Source organism: Sorex fumeus, unplaced genomic scaffold (genome assembly GCF_029834395.1).
Source record: "Sorex fumeus unplaced genomic scaffold, SorFum_2.1 ptg000054l, whole genome shotgun sequence".
Taxonomy (NCBI): domain Eukaryota; kingdom Metazoa; phylum Chordata; class Mammalia; order Eulipotyphla; family Soricidae; genus Sorex; species Sorex fumeus.
In genome coordinates this window covers 18,943,475-18,965,262 of record NW_026606111.1, presented here as the reverse complement: position 1 = coordinate 18,965,262, position 21,788 = coordinate 18,943,475, and the positions used below count along the sequence as shown (strand labels likewise).

The 21,788-nt window shown below is 37.8% G+C and overlaps 1 protein-coding gene across 1 annotated transcript in view; it reads left to right on the top strand.

Moving 5' to 3' along the window:
* ASCC3 (activating signal cointegrator 1 complex subunit 3) overlaps positions 1–21,788 on the top strand; it is a 354,089-nt gene that overhangs the window by 94,675 nt on the left and 237,626 nt on the right. Inside the window, exons 9-10 of the mRNA XM_056125104.1 lie at positions 9,371–9,571; positions 10,264–10,404. Coding sequence (XP_055981079.1) covers positions 9,371–9,571; positions 10,264–10,404 — 342 coding nt within the window. The remainder of the gene's footprint in view (positions 1–9,370; positions 9,572–10,263; positions 10,405–21,788) is intronic.

Genomic DNA, 21,788 nt, shown 5'->3' with positions numbered 1-21,788 from the left:
TCCAACCTGGTGTGCCCCTATTGGATGTTAATATTGTAGATTTTGGAGATGTCACTCCAGAAAATCCAGAATATTCAACTAAACAGTCTAGACAGAGCCATGGCAGCAGCTCCTGGGGTATGAGTCAGGCTGCTAGGGCTTTGGTAAGGCAGGAACCTCCAACTGAATTTTTAATGGATTCTTTGAAAGAAGGGCTGGAGCTATAGCACAACGGGTAGGGCGTTTGCCTTGGATGCAGCCGAGCCAGGTTCGATTCCTCCATCCCTCTCGGAAAGCTCAGCAAGCTACTGAGAGTATCCCGCCCGCACCAACAAAGCCTGGCAAGCTACCCGTGGCATATTCAATATGCCAAAAGCTTTTAAGAAGTCTGACAATGGAGACGTTACTGGTGCCCACTCGAGTAAATTGATGAACAACCAGAGGACAATGCTACATTTGTAACATGCACCAAAGAATCATGTGCTATTCCTAGCACTGGATGTAATTCTGTTCAATAAGTTTGTACATTCCATCACTGCTGTTTATGCTATGGCAGAACTTTCCATTTGTTTCATTGCTTTTTGGGTCCCTGTACTATCTTCAAGATGGACATGTCTTTTTTTCAGTATGTTTTTTGTTGTCAAATTACCACTGCAGGAAGTAACATTTCTCTCAGTTTGGTTTCTTTTTTCCACTCTGGCTGCCAGTGTATCAGCCCACATCAGCTAAGGAAGTCTGGTTCATTATCCACAACTCCCTTCACACAGAAGATTTACAGATTTTTGTTTTTTGTTTTTTTTTTGCTCCTTTGTTGTCAGTTGATCATGGCTCCTATAGGAAGACCCAAAGAAATCTAAGTTTGCAATGGAGGACCCACACATCTGTCTTTGTTCTGTTTGGGTGCCACAAAGGGACAAATTCCTAGTTTTTATGTGTCTTTCTATTTCATGTTTGTAATGCTATTATAAATATAATTTGTGTTGTTTTCCCCCACTGGTCATATGTATGATCCTTTCTGTGTTGCTTTGCATTCTCCTTGCATACTACTTTAGTGAGTATGTAATATTATCTTCAGTAGATAATTCTTAATTTGTGTAATCATTCCTCTGATTTGAGATCTTTTGGAAATGGTAATTTGATGATAAAAACTCATCATGTGTATCTAACTTGCAATTTAAATTTTTGTGTTGACCTTTCAGTTATCTTTTCAAAAATGTTATCTGCATAATTATTGTCTTATATACTTATGTTAAAATAGTAAAATATGTATGATTGCTTTTCCACGATATGAATTGGTGAAAAAAAATGTTCAGAATATGTTAAATTTTTAGTTCGGTTGCATGGGTATTGAATAGACAGGCATTCTACATATACGTGAATTCTGTAACATCACATTGGAAGGAATTTACGTCAAAAGAAAAATACTTTTATCATTCTTTGGAAAATCAGAAATGATTCAATTGTTAGCAGTTGTTCAATGTTAGATTATGATATTTTCCATATATTCATATGTATCATGATTCTTCCACAATGAAATTTAGATGAATAGAATTAACCATAAAGTACCATTGTATTAAATGATTGAACTATTGTCCTATTTAGGATTTACAGCTATAGGATGTAGGACTGTAGGGAGTATTGAGAATTCTGCTAAACTTAAATGTAGTTGAATATCAAAATGACAACAAAAGGATTTTGCAATAACTAGAGCTTAAAAGTTATGTAAAATATAAACTCAAATACTTTGTTCCTAGAAGATTCTACTGTACCTTTATCAGGCAATGCTAACTTCTTACTTTAGAATTTGAAAAGTTTACTAGTCTATAAACTTTCACTTGTAACCTTGGGAAATACTGTAGCTCTTTAAAAAAAAATTAGTGTAAGTTCATAACCTTCCCATTGTCCTTTGAATTTAAATACACTTTCCTGTTTGTGTTTCCCTTTGGAGTTCTAATAATTCCTTCAAATAGATTTTCCTCCACTCTCTGTTCTCTTAATCTTCATCAACAATATAATCAATATCTTTTATAGGAGTTCTATTCATCTAATGAATAAAGTCATTTTTGATCTTTTTTCCCCCATTCTGTCACTTTTTATTTGCTATTAAATCCTATTGGCTGTACCTTAAAAACAAAATGTTTCCTCCTACTTCACTATTTCCATGGCTCAAATATAAGTAAGTTTCACATCTCATCTGTATCACTAACATAATGTTCTCCTATTTCCTTAGAGAGATACTCTTCAGATGCTAGTCAGCCAGAGAACATTAAGACCAGTTTCCCTTAAAAGCCTATAGAAACTTTCTGTTATCTCGAGAGTTAAAGTCCAAGCTCTTTGTTTTGGTATTATATTTGAATTTGGTGATTGCATCTGACCGCGTGCAGGGGCTGTTCATGACTCTGTACTCAGGAGTAACCCCAGTGGTGCCTAGGAGACAGTATATGGTACAAGCCATTTGAAAGAGGGTGTCAGGATGCAAGGCAAGTGCCTTAATCTAGGTACTTTCTCTGTAGGCCCCCCTTTTTTTCTTTTGTTGGCTATTTTATTTTTTCCATGACCTAAAATTATTGCACACAATATGATTTCTTTTTCTGATTCATTTGCCATTTCTGATCATTTACTCACTCACACTGAATTGCTAATAGCTTCTTGACTATATCAGCTTACTTCTACACCAGTGGTTGATCTCTAGGTCGTTCTTTGCTCTACTAGTCATCCTTCTCTGTTTTCCTGTAGCTCGCTTTTTGTCCTTTTGTTTTCATCTCACATCTCAGGCACCTTTCCAGAGAGGTAGTTCAGAATAACCATAGGTTTCATTCATCATTCATTAAAATTTTGTTCATTACTATTTGTGATATGTTTCTTTATTAGTGAATATGTTGATTTGCCTTTTACCTACCATTAGATCATTTGAAAAATTGACAACACAAAGAGAAAATGCTTAATATTGGCTGAATGAATGGTAATTCCATCTATAAATGGAAGATCTAAATTCCTGCCCACATGGCAGAGTCTGGCAAACTTCCCGTGGTGTACCCAATATGCCAAATACCAGTAACAATGAATGATGGGTCTCATTCTCCTAAAGAGCCTTGAATATAGCACTTTTTAAAAAATCTCAGGGCCAGGATGAAGGAGACATTACTGGGGCCTGCTCGAGGCAATCGACGAATAACAGGATGGCCATGATTCGTGATTCGTGAAATTCCTTTAATATACCCCATTGAAAGGGCCTAAACTTATCTATTTTAGAATAATTGTTGAAAATAGTTTTAAATATACACATGCATGAAATGGTACTTAAAGACCTACGAATGAAAATATTTACTAGTTCTATAAAGTAAAATGATCTAATAACTACTTAAGGGTGTTAAGCATTCATGTAAATTTATTTTTAATTCCATGAATTTTAACAGTTGTGGAGCATGTGGAGAATGACTTATGAGGAATATTCATGATGGTGGGATTCTAGCGTATAGAGCTTAGACTAAGTTTTATTTTGAAAAATTTGTGTAACAAATTATCTAGAACCAGAGGAAATATAAACTATGAAAATTATATAGCATATGTCTCTGTTTTTGTCTCTGATTTTCCCTAAGTGTTTGGTGAAATTTTAATGTCCACTGTTAGAATATTTAAAATTTAAGCTTATGACACATACAGTAGCTTGGAAGGGATAGTCCTGGGCTCATTCAAAAATGTCTATTCAAATTATTTTTAAATTCTCAGCAGTGTAAGTACTTAACGTTTGATTATTTTAAATACTTGTGCTGTGGGGCTGGAGCAATAGCACAGCAGGTAGGGCGTTTGCTGGGTTCGATTCCCAGCATTCCATCTGGTCCCCTGAACACCGCCAGAAGTAATTCCTGAGTGAAGAGCCAGAAGTAACCCCTGTGCATTGCCAGGTGTGACCCAAAAAGAAGCAATAAATAAATAAATAAATATTTGTGCTAAACTTAATATACAGTTTTTTCTTTCAAGTCAATAGTTTTTTTCATTTTTAATTTAATTTAATTTTATTTTTGAAAATTTATTTAAATAGTTTTGTACCACTTCTTTTTAGAAAATAAAGTGCACAGCTGAGAGCAGTTTGTTTAGCTCATGTTCAGTAAGGGATATTCAAACATTGCATTTTCTATGGAAATTCTATGAATTTATGTTTTTTCTATAGGATTAGTCTGATGAACCAAATACATACACACTCATACAGTGAATTTTGGGGGAAGTTTGTAATATTTAAAAGTATTTTGATATATTTATTATGTTATGTTTTGAAAATGGTTAAAACCAATTAAAATGGAAAATGTTATATGTTTAAAATAACTCTCAGGATAAACCTAAAGCATTTAAGGTAAATGAACCATGAGACACTTAGTTTTTGTTACCAAGCAAATGCTGACATATTAAGAAAAATAAGTTTAACTTTATACATTCATTAATATATATAAAACCAAGTGAATGTCTTTTAAGTTAGCAAACTTCCAGCTATTTGGAATAATTATTAGTGCCATATAATTAGATTCTATAGCACAGCGGGTAGGGCGTTCGCCTTACAAGCAGCCAACATGGCCGACCCGAGTTTCGATTCCTCCGCCCCTCTCGGAGAGCCCGGCAAGCTACCGAGAGTATTCGATATGCCAGACACAGTAACAACAAAGTCTCCAATGGAGACGTTACTGGGCCCGCTCGAGCAAATCGACGATCAACGGATGGGCCTTTACCTTTACCTTTTACTGTATGAAAAAATTGTATGAAAAAAAGTAGCATTGCTTTTACATAGCTGTAAATTTGAGTAAGATAGAACTTTCTTAGTCTGTAAAATTATTTTTAAGTTTGTTTTTTAGCATGTTATTTGCATGTGATTAAATAGCTTTTAAATATAAGAAATCTCATACATCACTAAGTGTAACTTGATTCATGTTCTGGTAGATCACAGACATAATATGAAATATTCCAAGTCCTCCAGTAATGTTTTTATTTTATTTTGTTTTATTTTGAGTTTTGGGTCACACCCGGCAATGTACAGGGATTACTCCTGGCTCTGCACTAAGGATTTTCTCCCAGCAGTGCTCAGGGGACCATGTGGGATGCTGGGAATTGAACCCTGTTCAGCCGCGTACAAGGCAAATGCCCTACGCGCTGTGCTATTGTTCCACCCCCTAGTAATATTTTTAAATCTGTCATAATTGCACATTTGTAGTTATAATATCTGTGTATGTTTCTCTGTAACTTTTTTTTATTCCCATTTGGGGGGCTGCAGGATGCAGCCAGTAGTGCTTAGGACTTATTCCTATATCTGTGCTAGTGTGTGTGTGTGTGTGTGTGTGTGTGTGTGTGTGTGTGTGTGTTTTATTAGTGAATCACCATGAGGTACTGTTACAGACTTACAAACTTTCATGCTTGCGTTTCAGTTATATGATGATCGAGGACTCTACCCTCTACCAGTGCCCATTTTCTACCACCAGTGATCCCAGTATCCCTCACACCACCCCCTCCCCATACCCCCCTCCCCACCCCACCTCTGCAGCAGGGCATTCCTTTTTGTTCTCTCTTTCCTTTGGGGTGTTGTAGTTTGCAATAGAGGCATTGAGTGGCCATTGTGTTTGATCTATAGTCTACATTCTTCATGAATCTCCTAACCCAAGCAGGTCCTCCAAACACCCTTTACTTGGTGTTGTCTGCTCTATCTGGGCCGTCTTTTCCCCCAGTATTTGAGGCCGGCTTCCAAGTCTTGGAGTAAACCTCCTGGTCCTTATCTCTATTCTTGGGTGTTGGTCTCCCATTCTGATACTTTATATTCCACAGATGAGTGCAGTCTTTCTATGTCTGAGCCTCCCTTTCTGACTCATTTCACTTAGCATGATACTTTCCATGTTGATCCATTTATATTTCATGACTTCATCTTTTCTAACAGCTGCATAGTATTCCATTGTATAGATATACCAGGGTTTCTTTAACCAGTCATCTGTTCTTGAGGCCCACATTCCTTTTTTTAAAAAAAAAAAATCAAAGATGTCCTTGGCAAAATTTTCATTCTTTTTCCGAAATTCAAATTAAGTATAAAAACTTCTGGGCAAGGATACAGATTATGAGCTGCAATTTATGTTATTTATTTTGTTCTCCTGTTACAATACACCTTTTGATTAGACCCAGCTGTTTTTTTGGAGGATAGTATATATGCAGTGCCTATTTTGAAACCTTTCAAGACCTTTTTTTTTGTTTATTCAATAGAATTATCAATAAGTACAAAATGATTGTATTTTTGGCAAGTGGTTAGATAATAGGATAATATAAAAAATAAAGGCAGATCCTTAATTTCAATCTTGTGGCCAGCCTTACCTATTACATGTAAACTCCAAAATGCATAATACAGAATTGCTTTAAAAGTTTTTTCTTAATGACAGGTGAGACATGATTATTACTATAATAAGATCCAGGTATAAAATAAAATTCAGTGTAATATAAAAACAATCTTGTGGTGAATAGACCTAAAGACAAATCATTTTAGTATTTACAGTTAAAGGTATAGTGTATTTAGTGATGATGATAATTTAGTGGACGCCCACCTATAAGATGGTCAGACTTCTTCGTCAAGACCCTAAATGATCGGTTTGAGGCTCTACATGTTCCTAAAACGAACAGATACCTTTGGGCTACGCTAGCACGCAACCGGGATGAATGGAGACGTTACTGGCACCCGCTCGAATAAATTGATGAATAACGGGGATTAAGTGATAAGTGATTAAGTGATAATTTAGTATTGTATAGATGCCAAATTATAAACTGCATGCTGGCAGCATATATAATCTTATTTTCATACAATTCTTTTAAAAACTATTTGTATGAATAGCTAACCTATAAAAATGTAGTTCCTTAAATCTTTGAAATATGGAAATATATAAATAAAATTGTTGCTTAAGAATTTAAAAAGACCCTTCTCCCCGCCCCAACGAGACCTCGAGTTGTGCCCATGAACAGCTCCTCTGGCTTCTGAATGGCATGATCCCAGAGGCACACAAACCAATCCCGAAACCCAGTGGCTTCTGGCAGAAATCCCTCCAGACTTACTTACTAAAATATCGGAAATCCAAAATTGCACAGCCACTATTGTGGCCTCGGGACATCATATGCTCTTCATTATCACTAATAGAAAACAAAGTATCTAGTGATGCCTTCTAGGCAGGTCTGAATGTTGAGGAAAAATTCCAAATAATAATGGTAGGTCTTCTGTCAAAAAATTGAATGTAAACAAAGTACAGAGAGAGTAAAGTGAAAATCATCTGCCACACTGGCAGGGGGAGGGAAGGGATGGGGTTCTTGTTGGTGGAAAATGTGTACTGGTGAAGGGAGTTGAGCAAGACTTAAACCTTGAGCAAGACTTAAACCTGAAAGCTTTATAACTGTTCTCATAGTGATTCAATAAAAAAAAAATAAAGATTTACAAGGACCATAAATTATATTTGAACTTCAGTGATAATGAAAACTTCCTCAGGTTTAGAGCTGGTATTGTAAGGAATACAGAATCTTAAGGAATGTTTAGGAAGTGGTATAAATATATCGGCGCTGGGAAATAATTACAAAGGTTCATATTTTGCAGGGCTTTATTTACCATTCACTTGATATGGTGTAGGATCTTGTCACCTGCATACCCTTCAGATTGTCAGAAGTATTTGAAAATCTTCAAGCTGGAGCATAACATGTTAGGATTTGTAATTAAGGAATAGCAGCTCTGTGTTTCTTGTCATGAGCCTATGAAAGCTGTGAAAATTGCAGCATTCATTTTTAGTATTATCAGACTGTCTTGATAAAAAGTGAAGATGACACATTGATAATGATAATAATCGGGGCTATTAAATTATTTCAACACATTTAGGCGAGTACCTCTTTATCATTCAGTTTGTACTAAATGATCGGTAAACATTCTCAATAGATATTATGAATATGAAGTATGATTATGCTAATTAGAATCAACCTTTTTAACTAAGATTTTGGGAAATACATTCTCATTCATAAAAATAATTTAATATAACTATTACAAATAATTTGGATAATTTATATGAAGGATTTATCAATTAGGATTAGCTTGTTTTTGTAATGTGATGTATTTATTTAGAATCCTGAATGATATTGACAGTTTTATTTTTTTATGCAAGGAAATATAACTCAGAGATTTTTAGTTTCTTCCTGTTAAATTGCAAACAGTTGCCAAAGCTAATATTTTAATCTAGAGCCTCATGTTTTGAAAAATGTGGTAATTACATTATTATGTCATAGAATTTAATAGACTAAAATTTTGTGTAAAATCTTTTCTATTTTATGGTTTATATGAGTATGTAATTTTATTTTCTCTTGGTTGGGTACAAGAAAACTAAATTTCTTGTGGGAAGGATTTTTCCTCAACTTTAATTTTTATGGTAAATATAAAGTTATTTATCTTGCATATTTTTCTTATAATTTGTTTTTAAGAAAGTCCATTTCATTTAAGTTGACAAGCTTATTGCCATCAAGTTGTTTATAATTTATTTTTCTGCCCCCTACTGGAGAAGAATATTGAAATCTTTGACTATAATTGCAGATTTTTCCATTTCTTTTACATGTCAGTTTTGGTAATATTCTTTGCTTTGAGACTGATTTAGACACACACACACAGACACACACACACACACTCAGACACACTCACACACACACCCACAGTGTTTAGTTCACTCTCTGACATTGTATTCTGTTATTAAAGACTTTGCATGTAAGAACACCTCGAGAAAAATATTTAATCACTGTTTCTTGTGTTTCTTCTCTGTTAAAAATATGCAATAATAGTACCTATGCCATAGGATTGTTTTCAGAATTAAATTAGAAAAATATAACAATATGCTTATAGTTGTATATATTGCAGTGTAATATCTGACAGGAATATAATCTCCAACTGTTATTCCAACATTTTCAAAAGTATTTTTTAAAAATCTGTTACTTACTGAATCAATGTCTATAACTGTACTATATCACATAGAGTTCTGTGTTTACATTTGCATTAGTCTTCTCCAATCAAATAGAATACTACCATATCAACTTAAAAAATTCCTGGGTTTAATTTTGTTTTCTAGCATGATTAATTTATCATTGTTTTGTGCTTAAGATTGTGTACAAAGATACAGGTATACACTAGTTATCATAATTACTAATTTGGTGAATAGTGCCCAAATGCATTAGAATTATACAACTGTGAATTATTACTAATTGTTCATATTTCACTTTAAATATGTCTTGGACACTGTAGAAACTTAACAAATTAGTCATTTTAAAATTAAAGGATATCATCCAATTTGGTATTTTGTATGGATGTTTTATTTTTCATGTTATTAATGTGTATCTTTATTGTTATTAATCTTTTTAGATTGGGCAGTTGGCTTTTAAAGGAATGCAGAGGCTCAATAGAATCCAGTCAATTGTTTTTGAAACTGCCTACAACACCAATGAGAACATGCTGATTTGTGCTCCTACTGGAGCAGGAAAGACCAATATTGCAATGCTTACCATTCTGCATGAAATTCGCCAACATTTTCAACAAGGTGTTATCAAAAAGAATGAATTTAAGGTGGGAAATGAATAAGTCAAACAATAGCTTTTTGTGTTGTGAAAATTAAAATCATTTTTCAGTTTTATATATTGCACAAAATCTGAATGTTTTTGAGATTATGTGAGGTCATGTAAAGAATCCTACTTGATTTACTTTAATACTATTAAGAAAATCCCTATTTATGATAAAGGTAAAGGCCCTCCCATTGTTCATCGATTTGCTCAAGCGGGCCCAGTAATGTCTCCATTGGAGACTTTGTTGTTACTGTGTTTGGCATATCGAATACGTCACGGGGAGCTTGCCAGGCTCTGCCGTGCGGGCGAGATACTCTCGGTAGCTTGCCGGGCTCTCCGAGAGGGGCGGAGGAATTGAACTCGGGTCGGCCATGTTGGCTGCGTGCAAGGCAAATGCCCTACCGCTGTGCTATCGCTCCAGCCCTATGAAAATTTTATTCTCATATCATAAAAGAGGTATGAAAGTACATTTAGCTTTGAACCAGTTTTCAAAATGATGAGGCTGTGTAAACAAATTGCATTGCCCTTTAGCAACAGTATACTTAGCCAGCAAAGATAAGTTTCATATATCACGATTAAGATTTTTCACTTGAAGTGGCCAGAATCATATATCACAATAAATTGTGACTTGCATGGCTGTTGTGACACAAATGAAATTGTAGTTTTTTCTCATTCTAGTTTGTTTCTTTGGTGCAGATCGTGTATGTTGCTCCAATGAAAGCCTTGGCAGCAGAAATGACAAACTACTTCAGCAAACGACTGGAGCCACTGGGCATTATTGTTAAAGAACTCACTGGTGATATGCAGTTGTCAAAAAGTGAAATTTTGCGAACTCAGGTATGTTGGTGACGTAGATTTTTGTTATTGTTGTTCAATAACATTCTTTTTCCCCAGTCACTTGTGGATATTGTTAAATAATTGTACCTTAAGGGACTCGTAATATATAATATAAAAGTATTCCTTTTATTCGTAAAGACAAGGCCTCTGTGGACATTTTTTGTTGTACTTTGTTTTATGGTATTCCTTCTAACATCCATGAATTTTACTGTATGTTGACTATTGTTCACATTCTTGAAATGGATTTTAAGGTCACTGACAGTAAATGTTGTTAGTGTAAATAAGTGAATAAGAATGTGAATAATACTGAACTCCAATTTTAATAGCAATGTGTAAGTCTTTAAGTTGTCCCATTAGTAAGGTAAAGGTAAAGGTAAAGGCCCTCCCGTTGATCGTCGATTTGCTCGAGCGGGCCCAGTAACGTCTCCATTGGAGACTTTGTTGTTACTGTGTCTGGCATATCGAATACTCTCGGTAGCTTGCCAGGCTCTCCAAAAGGGGCGGAGGAATCGAACTCGGGTCGGCCATGTTGGCCGCTTGTAAGGCGAACACCCTACCGCTGTGCTATCGCTCCAGCGGTAAGTTGTCCCATTAGTAATCTAAACTATTCCATAAGGATCATTTAGTGTCTAATAAAAATTTTTGATAATCTTAACTCGTCAGTGAGAAGTATCTAAAGCATGTACTGTATTATGTGAAATTAATGGCAACAAGGTCACTTACATACAGTTCCCTTTTTCGTGGCTCTTTTATTATGATGGAATAGGCAAAAGCTATATTTGAACTACAGCTAAATTATCATTAGTGAATAAAACACCTAAGACAGATGATGTTCAGAGTGCTTTTTAAAAAATTAAAATAACTGATGAGCAAATAGTAAAGGACAACTCAAGGAGGATTGGTGAAAAATAGATGCTATAATGTTGAAATCATGAATGAACATTTATTTAAAATATGATTGGAGATTGTACTAGTTTCCCGGGACTGCTATAATGAATTGTCACCAGCTTGGTAGCTCAGATAGCAGAAACTTAATATTCTTAAAGTTCTAGAGATCAGAAGTCCTAAATCATGGTTCAACAGGCTAAATTTCTTTTGAAAATTTTGATACTGTGTTTTGTCTGCTAGTTTCTGGTACCGTGGGCCATCTTTTGATAATCTTGACCTGGAATAAAAGCCTGGGGAAAAAAAGCCGGAGATAGAAACTGGAATAAAAGCATCATTCCAATTTCTATCTTGGCTTCACCTGGGCTTATCTGCACTTTCTTTCCTCTGGTCTTCTCTTATAAGAACACTATACATTGGATTTAGACCCACCCCTTTTAGTATAATTTTATCTCCAAGAGTCCCTTTTCAAACTATGATTTTAGCCACATATATTTGGGGGCATATAACCATTCAACGTACTGTAACAGGTACACTGTACATTGAACTCCATGGCAGACACACACACACACACACACACACACACACACACACACACAGTAAAACAAAAAAAAAAAATGCTGGGAGATAGAGCCTTTGTTCAATCCTTGGTACCACATGATCCCCTGAGCATCTCCCTGGGATCTTGGAAGCTCACAGGCTCCCACAGTCTATGTGCCCGTGATGATTCTGAGCAGTGTAGGGTTGCAGGATCTGAGCAACACTGCATCCCCAGGCCCTGATACTGAGCCATGAGTCCAGTTGACCAAGTGTATCTTGGAGTGGTTTTTGATCCCTGAGCTCCACTTGGGTTATTCCTCCTCTCCTCAAAGATAGAAAATCAAACTCCAGTTAAATAAAAATAGAGCTGGAGCGATAGCACAGTGAGGAGGGCGTTTGCCTTACACATGGCCAACCCAGGTTTGATTCCCAGCATTCCAGATAGTCCCCTGAGCACTGCCAGGAGTAATTCCTGAGTGCAGAGCCAGGAGTAACCCCTGTGTATCTCTGGGTGTGATGCCAAAAAATAAAAAAAAAAGAATAGAGCATTATCATTAGTGATTAACATTTTAATAACTTAGCCTTAGGTCAGATTTCCAGAAGCTTTATCTAACACATTTTAGGTTTTTTGATATACTTTGTATACTTAACACAGTTAAACTGAATCATGTTTAAAATTTCATTTATGAAATAATGTGTCTGGAGTCATATTGCCGTAAATAGGGTGTTTGCCTTGCGCGCGGCGGCATGACCCAGGTTCTATCCTCAGCATTCCTTATGGTCTCCGAAAGCACCGGTAGGAGTAAACCCTGAGCATTACTAGATGTGACCCAAAAAGCAAAAAAAACTAAAAAGAAAGGAATTTTATAATTGTGTATATCATAGTACAATGTTATATACAGTTTCCAAGTTTATGGGCACATTGGATTCCAAAAATTTGTATTAGATGCCAAACATTAGATTCCAAATTTATATTCATCTAAGTTTGATAGGTTTCAGGGTAAGCTTTTTGGGCTCACTGGAAATATAATTACAGAGATCATATCTGAAAAACATATCAGGATACAAACCTGAAAGGTAAATAGTTTAAGGGGTGTGTGTGTGTGTGTGTGTGTGTGTGTGTGTGTGTGTATTTACTTTCACATTTCTTATAAAGGCAATCTATTAAAAATATCCATTTAACAAAGTGTCTTCATTTTAAGTATCACCATATCACTGTATCACTGTCACCCCATTGCTCATCAATTTACTCGAATGGGCACCAGTAACGTCTCCATTCGTTCCAGCCCTGAGATTTTAGCAGCCTCTCCTTACTCATCTTTCCCAACGCTGCTATATTGGAGGCTCTTTCAGGGTCAGGAGAATGAGACCTGTCACCATTGTTACTGTTTTTGGCATATTGTATACGCCACGGGTAACTTGCCAAGCTCTGTCGTGATCTCTATCTATCTCTGTGACTCTCTACCCTCATAGAACTTTGAATCTTTACAGCCACGGTAAGCTTCCTGGCTTTTCCTTTCAGTTCGTTGATGTACTATGTATCAGTACTTAAGGATCCTTTGCTATTCTGCTTTTTTAAAATACAACCAAATATGCTGAACGATCAAGAAAGGCTAATCAGAGCTGGAGCCATAGTACAGCTGGCATGGTGTATGCCTAGTATGTGACCGACCCAGGTTGGATACCCACCCTACCCCCAATCCCATGTGGTCCCTAAACACTGCCAGGATTGAGTCAGGAGTAATTCCTGAAGCATGGAGGGTGTGGTGTCAAAACCAAAATCAAAACCAAAACCAAAACAGCTAATCAGTTGGAGCAAAAGTACTTGTGTAACAAAGGAAAATGAAGGCAAGGAGGCCTAAGGCCTCAAGGCCCACCAGTACCTGGCTGCAGGCCATCATTGAGGAACTGCAGACCTCTACAACCTGGGCTAAGCAATCAGGCCTCTTCAGAGGGACAAGGCTTGGAGCAAAACCTACCAATACCAGATAAACTTTCCTCTCCTTAGACTAGCTGTTATTCTTTTTTTAAAAAAGTTTATTTATTTATTTATTTATTTTATTAGTGAGACACCATGAAGTACAGTTGTAGACTTACAGATTTTTGTGCTTGGGTTTCAATTATACAATGATCAAATACCCATCCCTCCACCAGTGCCCATTTCCCACCACCACGGATCCCAGTATCCCTCCCACCCCCCATCCCCCCCACCCCACCTTACCTCTGTAGCAGGGCATTCCCCTCTGTTCTCTCTCTCCTTTTGGGTGTGTGGTTTGCAAAAGAGGCAGTGAGTGGCAATCATGTTTGGTCTACTTTCAGCATGCTTCCCCCATCCTGGGAGGATCCTCCCAATACCCTTTATTTGGTGCTCCCTTCTCTGTCTGAGCTCCCTTTTCCCCTAGCATGTGTAGCTGGCCTCCAAAGCATTGGGGGTGAACCATCATGGTATTGAGGGGCTACTCTAGCTAGCTGCTTCAGAGACCATGTGGTGCCTAGGACTGACCCTACTCCTCCAGCATGCAAAGCATGCACTTCAGCCCTTAGACCCGGACTTTGATACAGTGCAAATATTCAGAAATTCTTAACATTCTTCGCATTTAAGACTCTTAAGTACAAAACACTGTAAGTCACATAGTATTAAGCAGCTTCAAAATATTTTCAGTAGCAGACTTTTTTTTTTCCTTTGGCCATAGCAGGCAGTGTTCAGGGCTTGGGACCTAGGTGGGTTCTGAGAAAGGCAAGCACCCTACCCACTGCACAAGTGCTCTGGGCACTGTGGAGGTCATTTTAAGTATGTCTTAAAAATGCAGTCATTTTAACACAGTTGAAATTTTATAATCTATTTGACCTAAATAATAGTGAAGTTAGGAGAGATAAAGAGCTGCTGATGTTAGATTCATTCATCTTCCATTGCTTGAAGTCTAGCCGTAAGAAATTTTCAGTGAAAACATATGGATGGCCATATATATTTATTTCCTTTTCTAATAGAAGAAATAGTTATAGGGGAGGAAAGAGATAGATGGATAGTACTGTGGTAGGTTTCTTTTCTTGCTCATGGCTGACCCAGGTTTTATTGTGGCTCTCCTCATCGAGTGGCCGAGCTTGGAGAAAGCCCTGAGCACTGCCAAATGCGACCTGAAAACCTAGCAGAATAAAAAAATGTAAAACTGAAAAAAGAAATAGTGATATCTATATAATCCAGAGAAACAGAAGCTCTGAGGTGCCTCAGCAATATTTAATTGTGCAAAAACGCTCCAATGCCAAAATGTTTTCAGCCAGTATAGGTGAAAGCACCTATGTGTGACTCTGGATTTTCTTCACAGACACCCTGGCCAGGATTACAAATTTATGTCTCAGCTACCTGCAATATAAACTGTATTTTATAGATTTAAGAATAAGCATATATCACATATTTATAAAAATATGTAAACATCAAATTTGCTTTTATTCTAAAAGAAGTTTACTTAAATACCATTTTCTTATATGAATGGTATATAAACTGGCAGAGGAACCCTGGTGTACGGGACCCGGGGCGTAGATCTCCAAGCCTGCTCGGATTGGGACTGGGGCCTCCTCCACCCAGATCCCCCACCTTCCAGTATGTAGGCGTTACACCCAACAACTGCCCCCAGCACCGTGTAATCCCATCAACGGGCAAGACGCAGAGACTATAAAAGCCAGCTCCCAGAGAACAGCGCAGTCTCCTGCCCCCATGCCTGGCTGTCCTTACCGGGGCCCCTTGGAGGAGGGTGGGTTAAGTTTCCCTCCCCATCCCGAGTGGAGCCTCAGCAGCTGAAGACCTCCGGTTCCAGCCACAGCCATGCTTAAGACCACTCTCCACACATTTGGACGAGTCTCACACGTGAAGGAACCGGCAGAGGAACCCAGGTGTGCGGGACCTGAGGCATAGATCTCCAAGTTTGCTCAGAGTAGGACTGGGGCCTCCTTCACCCAGATCCCCCACCTTCCAGTATGTAGGCGTTATACCCACCAACTGCCCCCAGTGCCATGTAATCCCATCAATGGCCAAGACCCAGAGACTATAAAACCCTGCTCCCGGAATAGAACAGCACAGAGTCTCCTGCCTCCACGCCTGGCTGTCCTCACCAGGGCCCCTTGGAGGAGGGTGGGTTGAGTTTACCTCCCCACGCCGAACAAAGCCCCGGCAGCTGAAGACCTCCATTTCCAGCCACAGCCATGTTTAAGACCACTCTCCACACGTTCGGACAAACCTCACACATGAAGGAACCGTCAGAAGAATCCAGGTGTGCGGGACCCGGGGCATAGATCTCCAAGCCTGCTTGGATTGGGACTGGGGCCTCCTCCATCCGGATCCCCCATCTTCCAGTATGTGGGCGTTACACCCACCAACTGCCCCCAGCGCCATGTAATCCCATCAACGGCCAAGACCCAGAGACTATAAAACCCTGCTCCCAGAAGACATCTTATTATCTAGTTCTTACTCTGGAGAACCTGGCAGGCTACCAAAAGTATCCTGCCCACATGGCAGAGTCTGGCAAAGTCCCCGTGGCGTATTCAGTATACCAAAAACCAGTAACAATGTTGGGTCTCATTCTCCTGACCCTGAAAGAGCCTCGAATGTTGCACTTTATAAAATCTCAAGGCTAGGATGAAGGAGACGTTACTGGGGCCTACTCGAGGCAATCGTCGAACAACAGGATGACAGTGATACAGTGATATATGAATGGTACTATTTAGGCTATTTGAAGGGGGCTGCTGAGTGATATATATGTATTCAAGCTACTGAGAGTATCTCGCCCGCACGGCAGAGCCTGGCAAGCTCCCCGTGATGTATTCAATATGCCAGACACAGTAACAACAAAGTCTCTAATGGAGATGTTACTGGACCCGCTCGAGCAAATCGATGATCAACGGGAGGGCCTTTACTTTACTTTTAAATTTTTATTAGTGAAACACCATGAGGTACAGTTGTAGACTTACAAGTTTTTGTGCATCAGTTTCAGTTATACAATGATTAAGTACCCATCCCTCCACTAGTGCGCATTCTCCACCACCAATGATCCCAGTATCCCTCCCACCCCCATTCCCCCATCCCATCCCGCCTCTGTGGCAGGGCATTCCCTTTTGTTCTCTTTCCCATTTTGGGTGCTGAGGTTTACAGAAGAGGCATTGAGTAGCAATCATGTTCGGTCTATAGTCTACTTTCAGCATGCATCTCCCATCCTGGGAGGATCCTCCCAATACCCTTTACTTGGTGTTCCCTTCTCTATCTGAGCTGCCCTTTCCCCTAGCATGTGTGGTTGGCCTTCAAGCCATGGAGTGAACCTTCTAATACTTATCTCAGCTATTCTTGGATGTTAGTCTCCTATTTTGTTACTTTATATTCCCCAGATGAATGTAATCTTTCTATGTCTGTCCCTCTCTTTCTGACTCATTTCACTTAGCATGATACTTTCCATGTGGTACCACCTGTGTGTAAATTTCTTGACTTCATTCCTTTCTTACAGCTGTGTAGTATTCAATTATGTAGATGCACCAAAGCTTCCTTAACCAGTCATCTGTTCTCAGGCACTCAGGTTTTTTCCAAATTTTGGCTATTGTGAACAGTGCAGCAATGAACATAGAAGTGCAGATGTCATTTCTACTGTACTTTTTTGTCTCTCTGGGATATATTCCCAGGAGTGGTATTGCTGAATCAAATGGGAGCTCAATTTCTAATTTTTTGAGAATCATCCATATTATTTTCCAAAAGGGCGAACCAGTTGAAATTCCCACCAGCAGTGAAGAAGGGTCCCTTTATCACCACATCCACGCCAACACCAGTTGTTTTTGTTTTTTTGGATGTGGGCCAGTTTCTGTGGTGTGAGATGGTATCGCATTGTTGTTTTGATCTGCATCTCCCTGATGATTTGTGATGTACAGCATATTCTCATGTGCCTTTTTGACATTCGGATTTCTTCTGTGAGAAATTTTTTGTTCATTTCATCATCACATTTTTTGATGGGGTTGGATGTTTTCTTCTTGTGGAGATCAACCAATGCTTTGTATATCCTTGATATCAACCCCTTGTCAGTTGGGTATTGGGCGAATATCCTTTCCCGTTCTGTAGACTGTCTTGGTATTTTTGTCACTGTTTCTTTTGAGGTGCAGAAGCTTCTTAGTTTAAGATAGTCCCATTTGTCTATCTCTGTCTTCACTTGCTTGGCCAGTGGCATTTCATCTTTGAAGATACCATTAGCATCAGTGTTGTGGAGGGTTTTTGCCAACCTTGTCTTCAATGTACCTTATGGATTCTGGTCTGATGTTGAGGTCTTTAAACCCGTTTTGATCTTCCTTTTGTACATGGTGTTAGGTAGAGATTTGAGCCCATTTTTTTTTTTTTGTATGTAGCCATCCAGTTTTGCCAGCACAATTTGTCAGAGGCTTTCCTTGCTCCCCTTCACATTTCTTGCCCTTTATCAAAGATTAGATGATCAGATGTTTGGGGGCAGATGTCAGTATATTCAACCCTGTTCCATTGGTCTTTGGCTCTGCTTTTGTTCCAGTGCCATGCTGTTTTAATTATTACTGCTCTGTAGTAGAGTTTGAAGTTGGGGAGGTTGATTGAGTGATATATTTTTTAAAGGTAGTAGAAGAACAGATAAGTTTAATCTTTGGTCTAAACTGCACTCATTCTTTAATACTCAGTTCCAACTCTATTGAATTTTTTCCTATCTAAATCTAGTGGCATCATTTCATTTATATTCATAAAATATACTTAGTCTATGAAATATGTGGCTTTCATATGTGGTGTGTTTCTCAGTATCTGAACCACTTTAAGAATTTTAATTGATCTTGGCCCATATCCAAGTGTATCATTGTTGTTGATGAAAGAATATTAAAAGATGGAAGTCACATTTGATTTCCAATTATGAGCCATTCACTGTGCAGTGCAGTTATGTGTATCTTCACCTCATGATTACCAGAACTTTGAGTAGTGCCTCCACTTTACTTCTACCAAAATGTTATTTTCTCAAAGAATTATGAACATCTCTCCCCCATTTGACAATCTCTGTATTTTCTAGACCTGTTCTCTAACCTTTGTTAATTATATAAGGATAGGAATCAGTTCTTTGGCCTTGTAATAGGTTGTAATTTCAATTTCTTTTATTACGTTTGGTTTTTTTTCCTACTCTAATGTAGTCCATCTACTAATGATACTAATTTTTGTGTATCTGAGCCTGTATAGTTTCTGATCTCTTCTACATGACCTCATATAGACTAGGCTGCTCTCATTGCCTTTGAGATTGGATCTAGAGGAAGCAAAGATATACTTCAAAGTTTATGGCAGTATATATATATATGTGTGTGTGTGTGTGTGTATATATATTAAAGCTTAAAAAACTGCATACATATGAACACATTCATATGTATGTACAATTTACTTTGAGGTTTTTATTTCCTATTTTCTCTGCTTTTTGCATTTTGTAATTTTAATAGGTTTTTAATGATTCCCTAGTTGTGTATTTTTTGTAAATAACTTTCCTGATGATTAGCACAATTAAGTATAATTTAAGTATTTTTATCATTTTGGTTTTTTTTTAGTATTAAGTTATATGTTTATAATATGGAAAGACAAATCTCACTTGCAAACTCTGTCATGCTATTCTGATCATATTATTCCCTTGCTCATAAACTTTCACTGGTTCTTTATTGCTTATTGAAATAAATTCAACTAACTAGCTTGTTAAAGATCTTCTATAAATTAAGTATATTGTGAAATATGATCTGTTTGATCACTCACAAGGGACTGTCAGGTCTAAGAGTTATGATTTTATTCAGGTTTCATTGTAAATTTCCTTTAGTAAGATAGAATTATATAATTCTAAGATTTATTGCTTTGGTAAATATTCTATAGACAACAAATAACCACTTGATGTTTAACTGAGAAACAAGTTTGTGCAACTTTGAACAACTTGTGTTATGTCATCAGTGTATACCAGTCTAATTTTCCAATATTATTTTCCTCAATTAGCAACTCCTGTGTTTTAATATTTGGGTGTGAGGTTACAAATAATATTATTGTGTTCTATCTTAAGATTTGAAAGAAAAAAGATAGAAATTTACTTTTATCTTCTATAATTATATATTGATAAAGCACAGCGGTAGGGCGTTTGTCTTGCACGCAGCCAACATGGCCTACCCGAGTTCGATTCCTCCGTCCCTCTCGGAGAGCCTGGCAAGCTACCGAGAGTATCTCGCCCGCACGGCAGCGCCTGGCAAGCTACCCGTGACGTATTCCATATGCCAAACACAGTAACAAGTGTCACAATGGAGACGTTACGGGGCCCGCTCGAGCAAATCGATGAACAATGGGAGGACCGTGACTGTGACCGTGAAATTAACCCAATTTACTATTTAATCATATTTTCAGTTTTTAGAACATTGTATTTTATTATAATTTTAAAATATTCTTCTGTTCTTCGTTTTATGTAGTTTAAGTACTTAACTGGACTCAGTAATATTTTCATTTGTCACATGAATGAGTGATTGAGTCTAGCCACCGTGAGGCCAAATTGGCCCATTTTAGTGGTAATCCTGGTTTTATATCAGAGGTAGTCAGGAAGAAATGGACTGAGGGCAGTTTTCTGACAATCTGATGAACTCACTAGGTCCACGTTTCTGAGTTTGTATTAGAGGTGCAGATATAGCACACGTTTGTAAATTCTGCACAGCCCATTGTATTGGCTCACTCCTCTCAGGTAAAGCAACCCTGCTCTGGGGTGACTGACCAAAGCAAAGGGGTACCATAATTCAGTTGTTATGACATCACTGTCACTGTCACTATCCTCCCGTTGTTCATCGATTTGCTCGAGCGGGCCCTCTTACATCACCATTTTGAGACTTGTTGTTACTATGTTTGGCATATTGAATAAGTGCAGGCAAGATACTCTTGTTAGCGTGCCGGGCTCTCCGAGAGGGTCGGAGGAATCGAACCCAGCTTAGCCAGGTTGGCTGCGCGCAAGGCAAATGCCCTACCACTCTGCTATCGCTCCAGCCCACTGAAGTAAATTTGTTGGGCCAACCTGTTAATACCTCAGTGAGCCTAAGTTTTAATACAAAGCTGCTTATTTTAGCTGTACTTTGTTTCTGATTGCTTTCCAGTGTGAGGATCAAATCATTTACATAAAACTAGTGAAGTATATATTATTAGGTACTCAATATTTTATTATTAATGTTTTATATTTATGGTACAAAATTAGCCAGAAAAGTTTTGTTAAACCTTATTTTGTAAGACGTGCAGCTATAAAGAGATGTAGGTGTGAGATTCCTATTTTATAAAAATTAGAATGATTTTGGAAGACTGCAAGGTAGATATAATTTATGTGCATTCTGATACAGCTTGCATTGTTCACAGATACCTCTTAGGATTTAGACAGAAATATATGATAGTTCAGGGAAACTCTCTTGACAGACATCATTTTTGCTTTATACATTCAGTTTCTCTAAAACCGAGCTATGTAGCTAGGAATGAAGGATTTCATAATTCAGGCACTTCCTCGGCTTTCTTTTCCCAAGGCATCCACAGAAACATCAGTATTCTGTGCACTCGTTGATATCTATAATGTTTTGAGATTATGAATTTATTCTCATCACTCACCTCTAGAATTTTTAAAAACTGCTAAAGGATCAGTTGGATGAAAGCCTTCTGTATTAATCTGACACTGGTGCTTTCTTGAACACCAAATGCTTGTACTTTCCTTCAGAAAAGTGCTAATTTTGTACTGGAGAGAGTACAGTTATTAAAGCACTTGCATAGCACATGACTATGGCCGTGACCCTAGTCTGGCATTATGTATGATCCCCCCTCCCCCCACCAACACCAGACATAGTCACTGAGCACAGAGCCAGGTATGGCCCCTGACCACCGGATGTGTGTATGTGACCCTCATGCCCCTGTAAAAAATAAATAAAAAATAAAAACAAAAAAGCCTCCA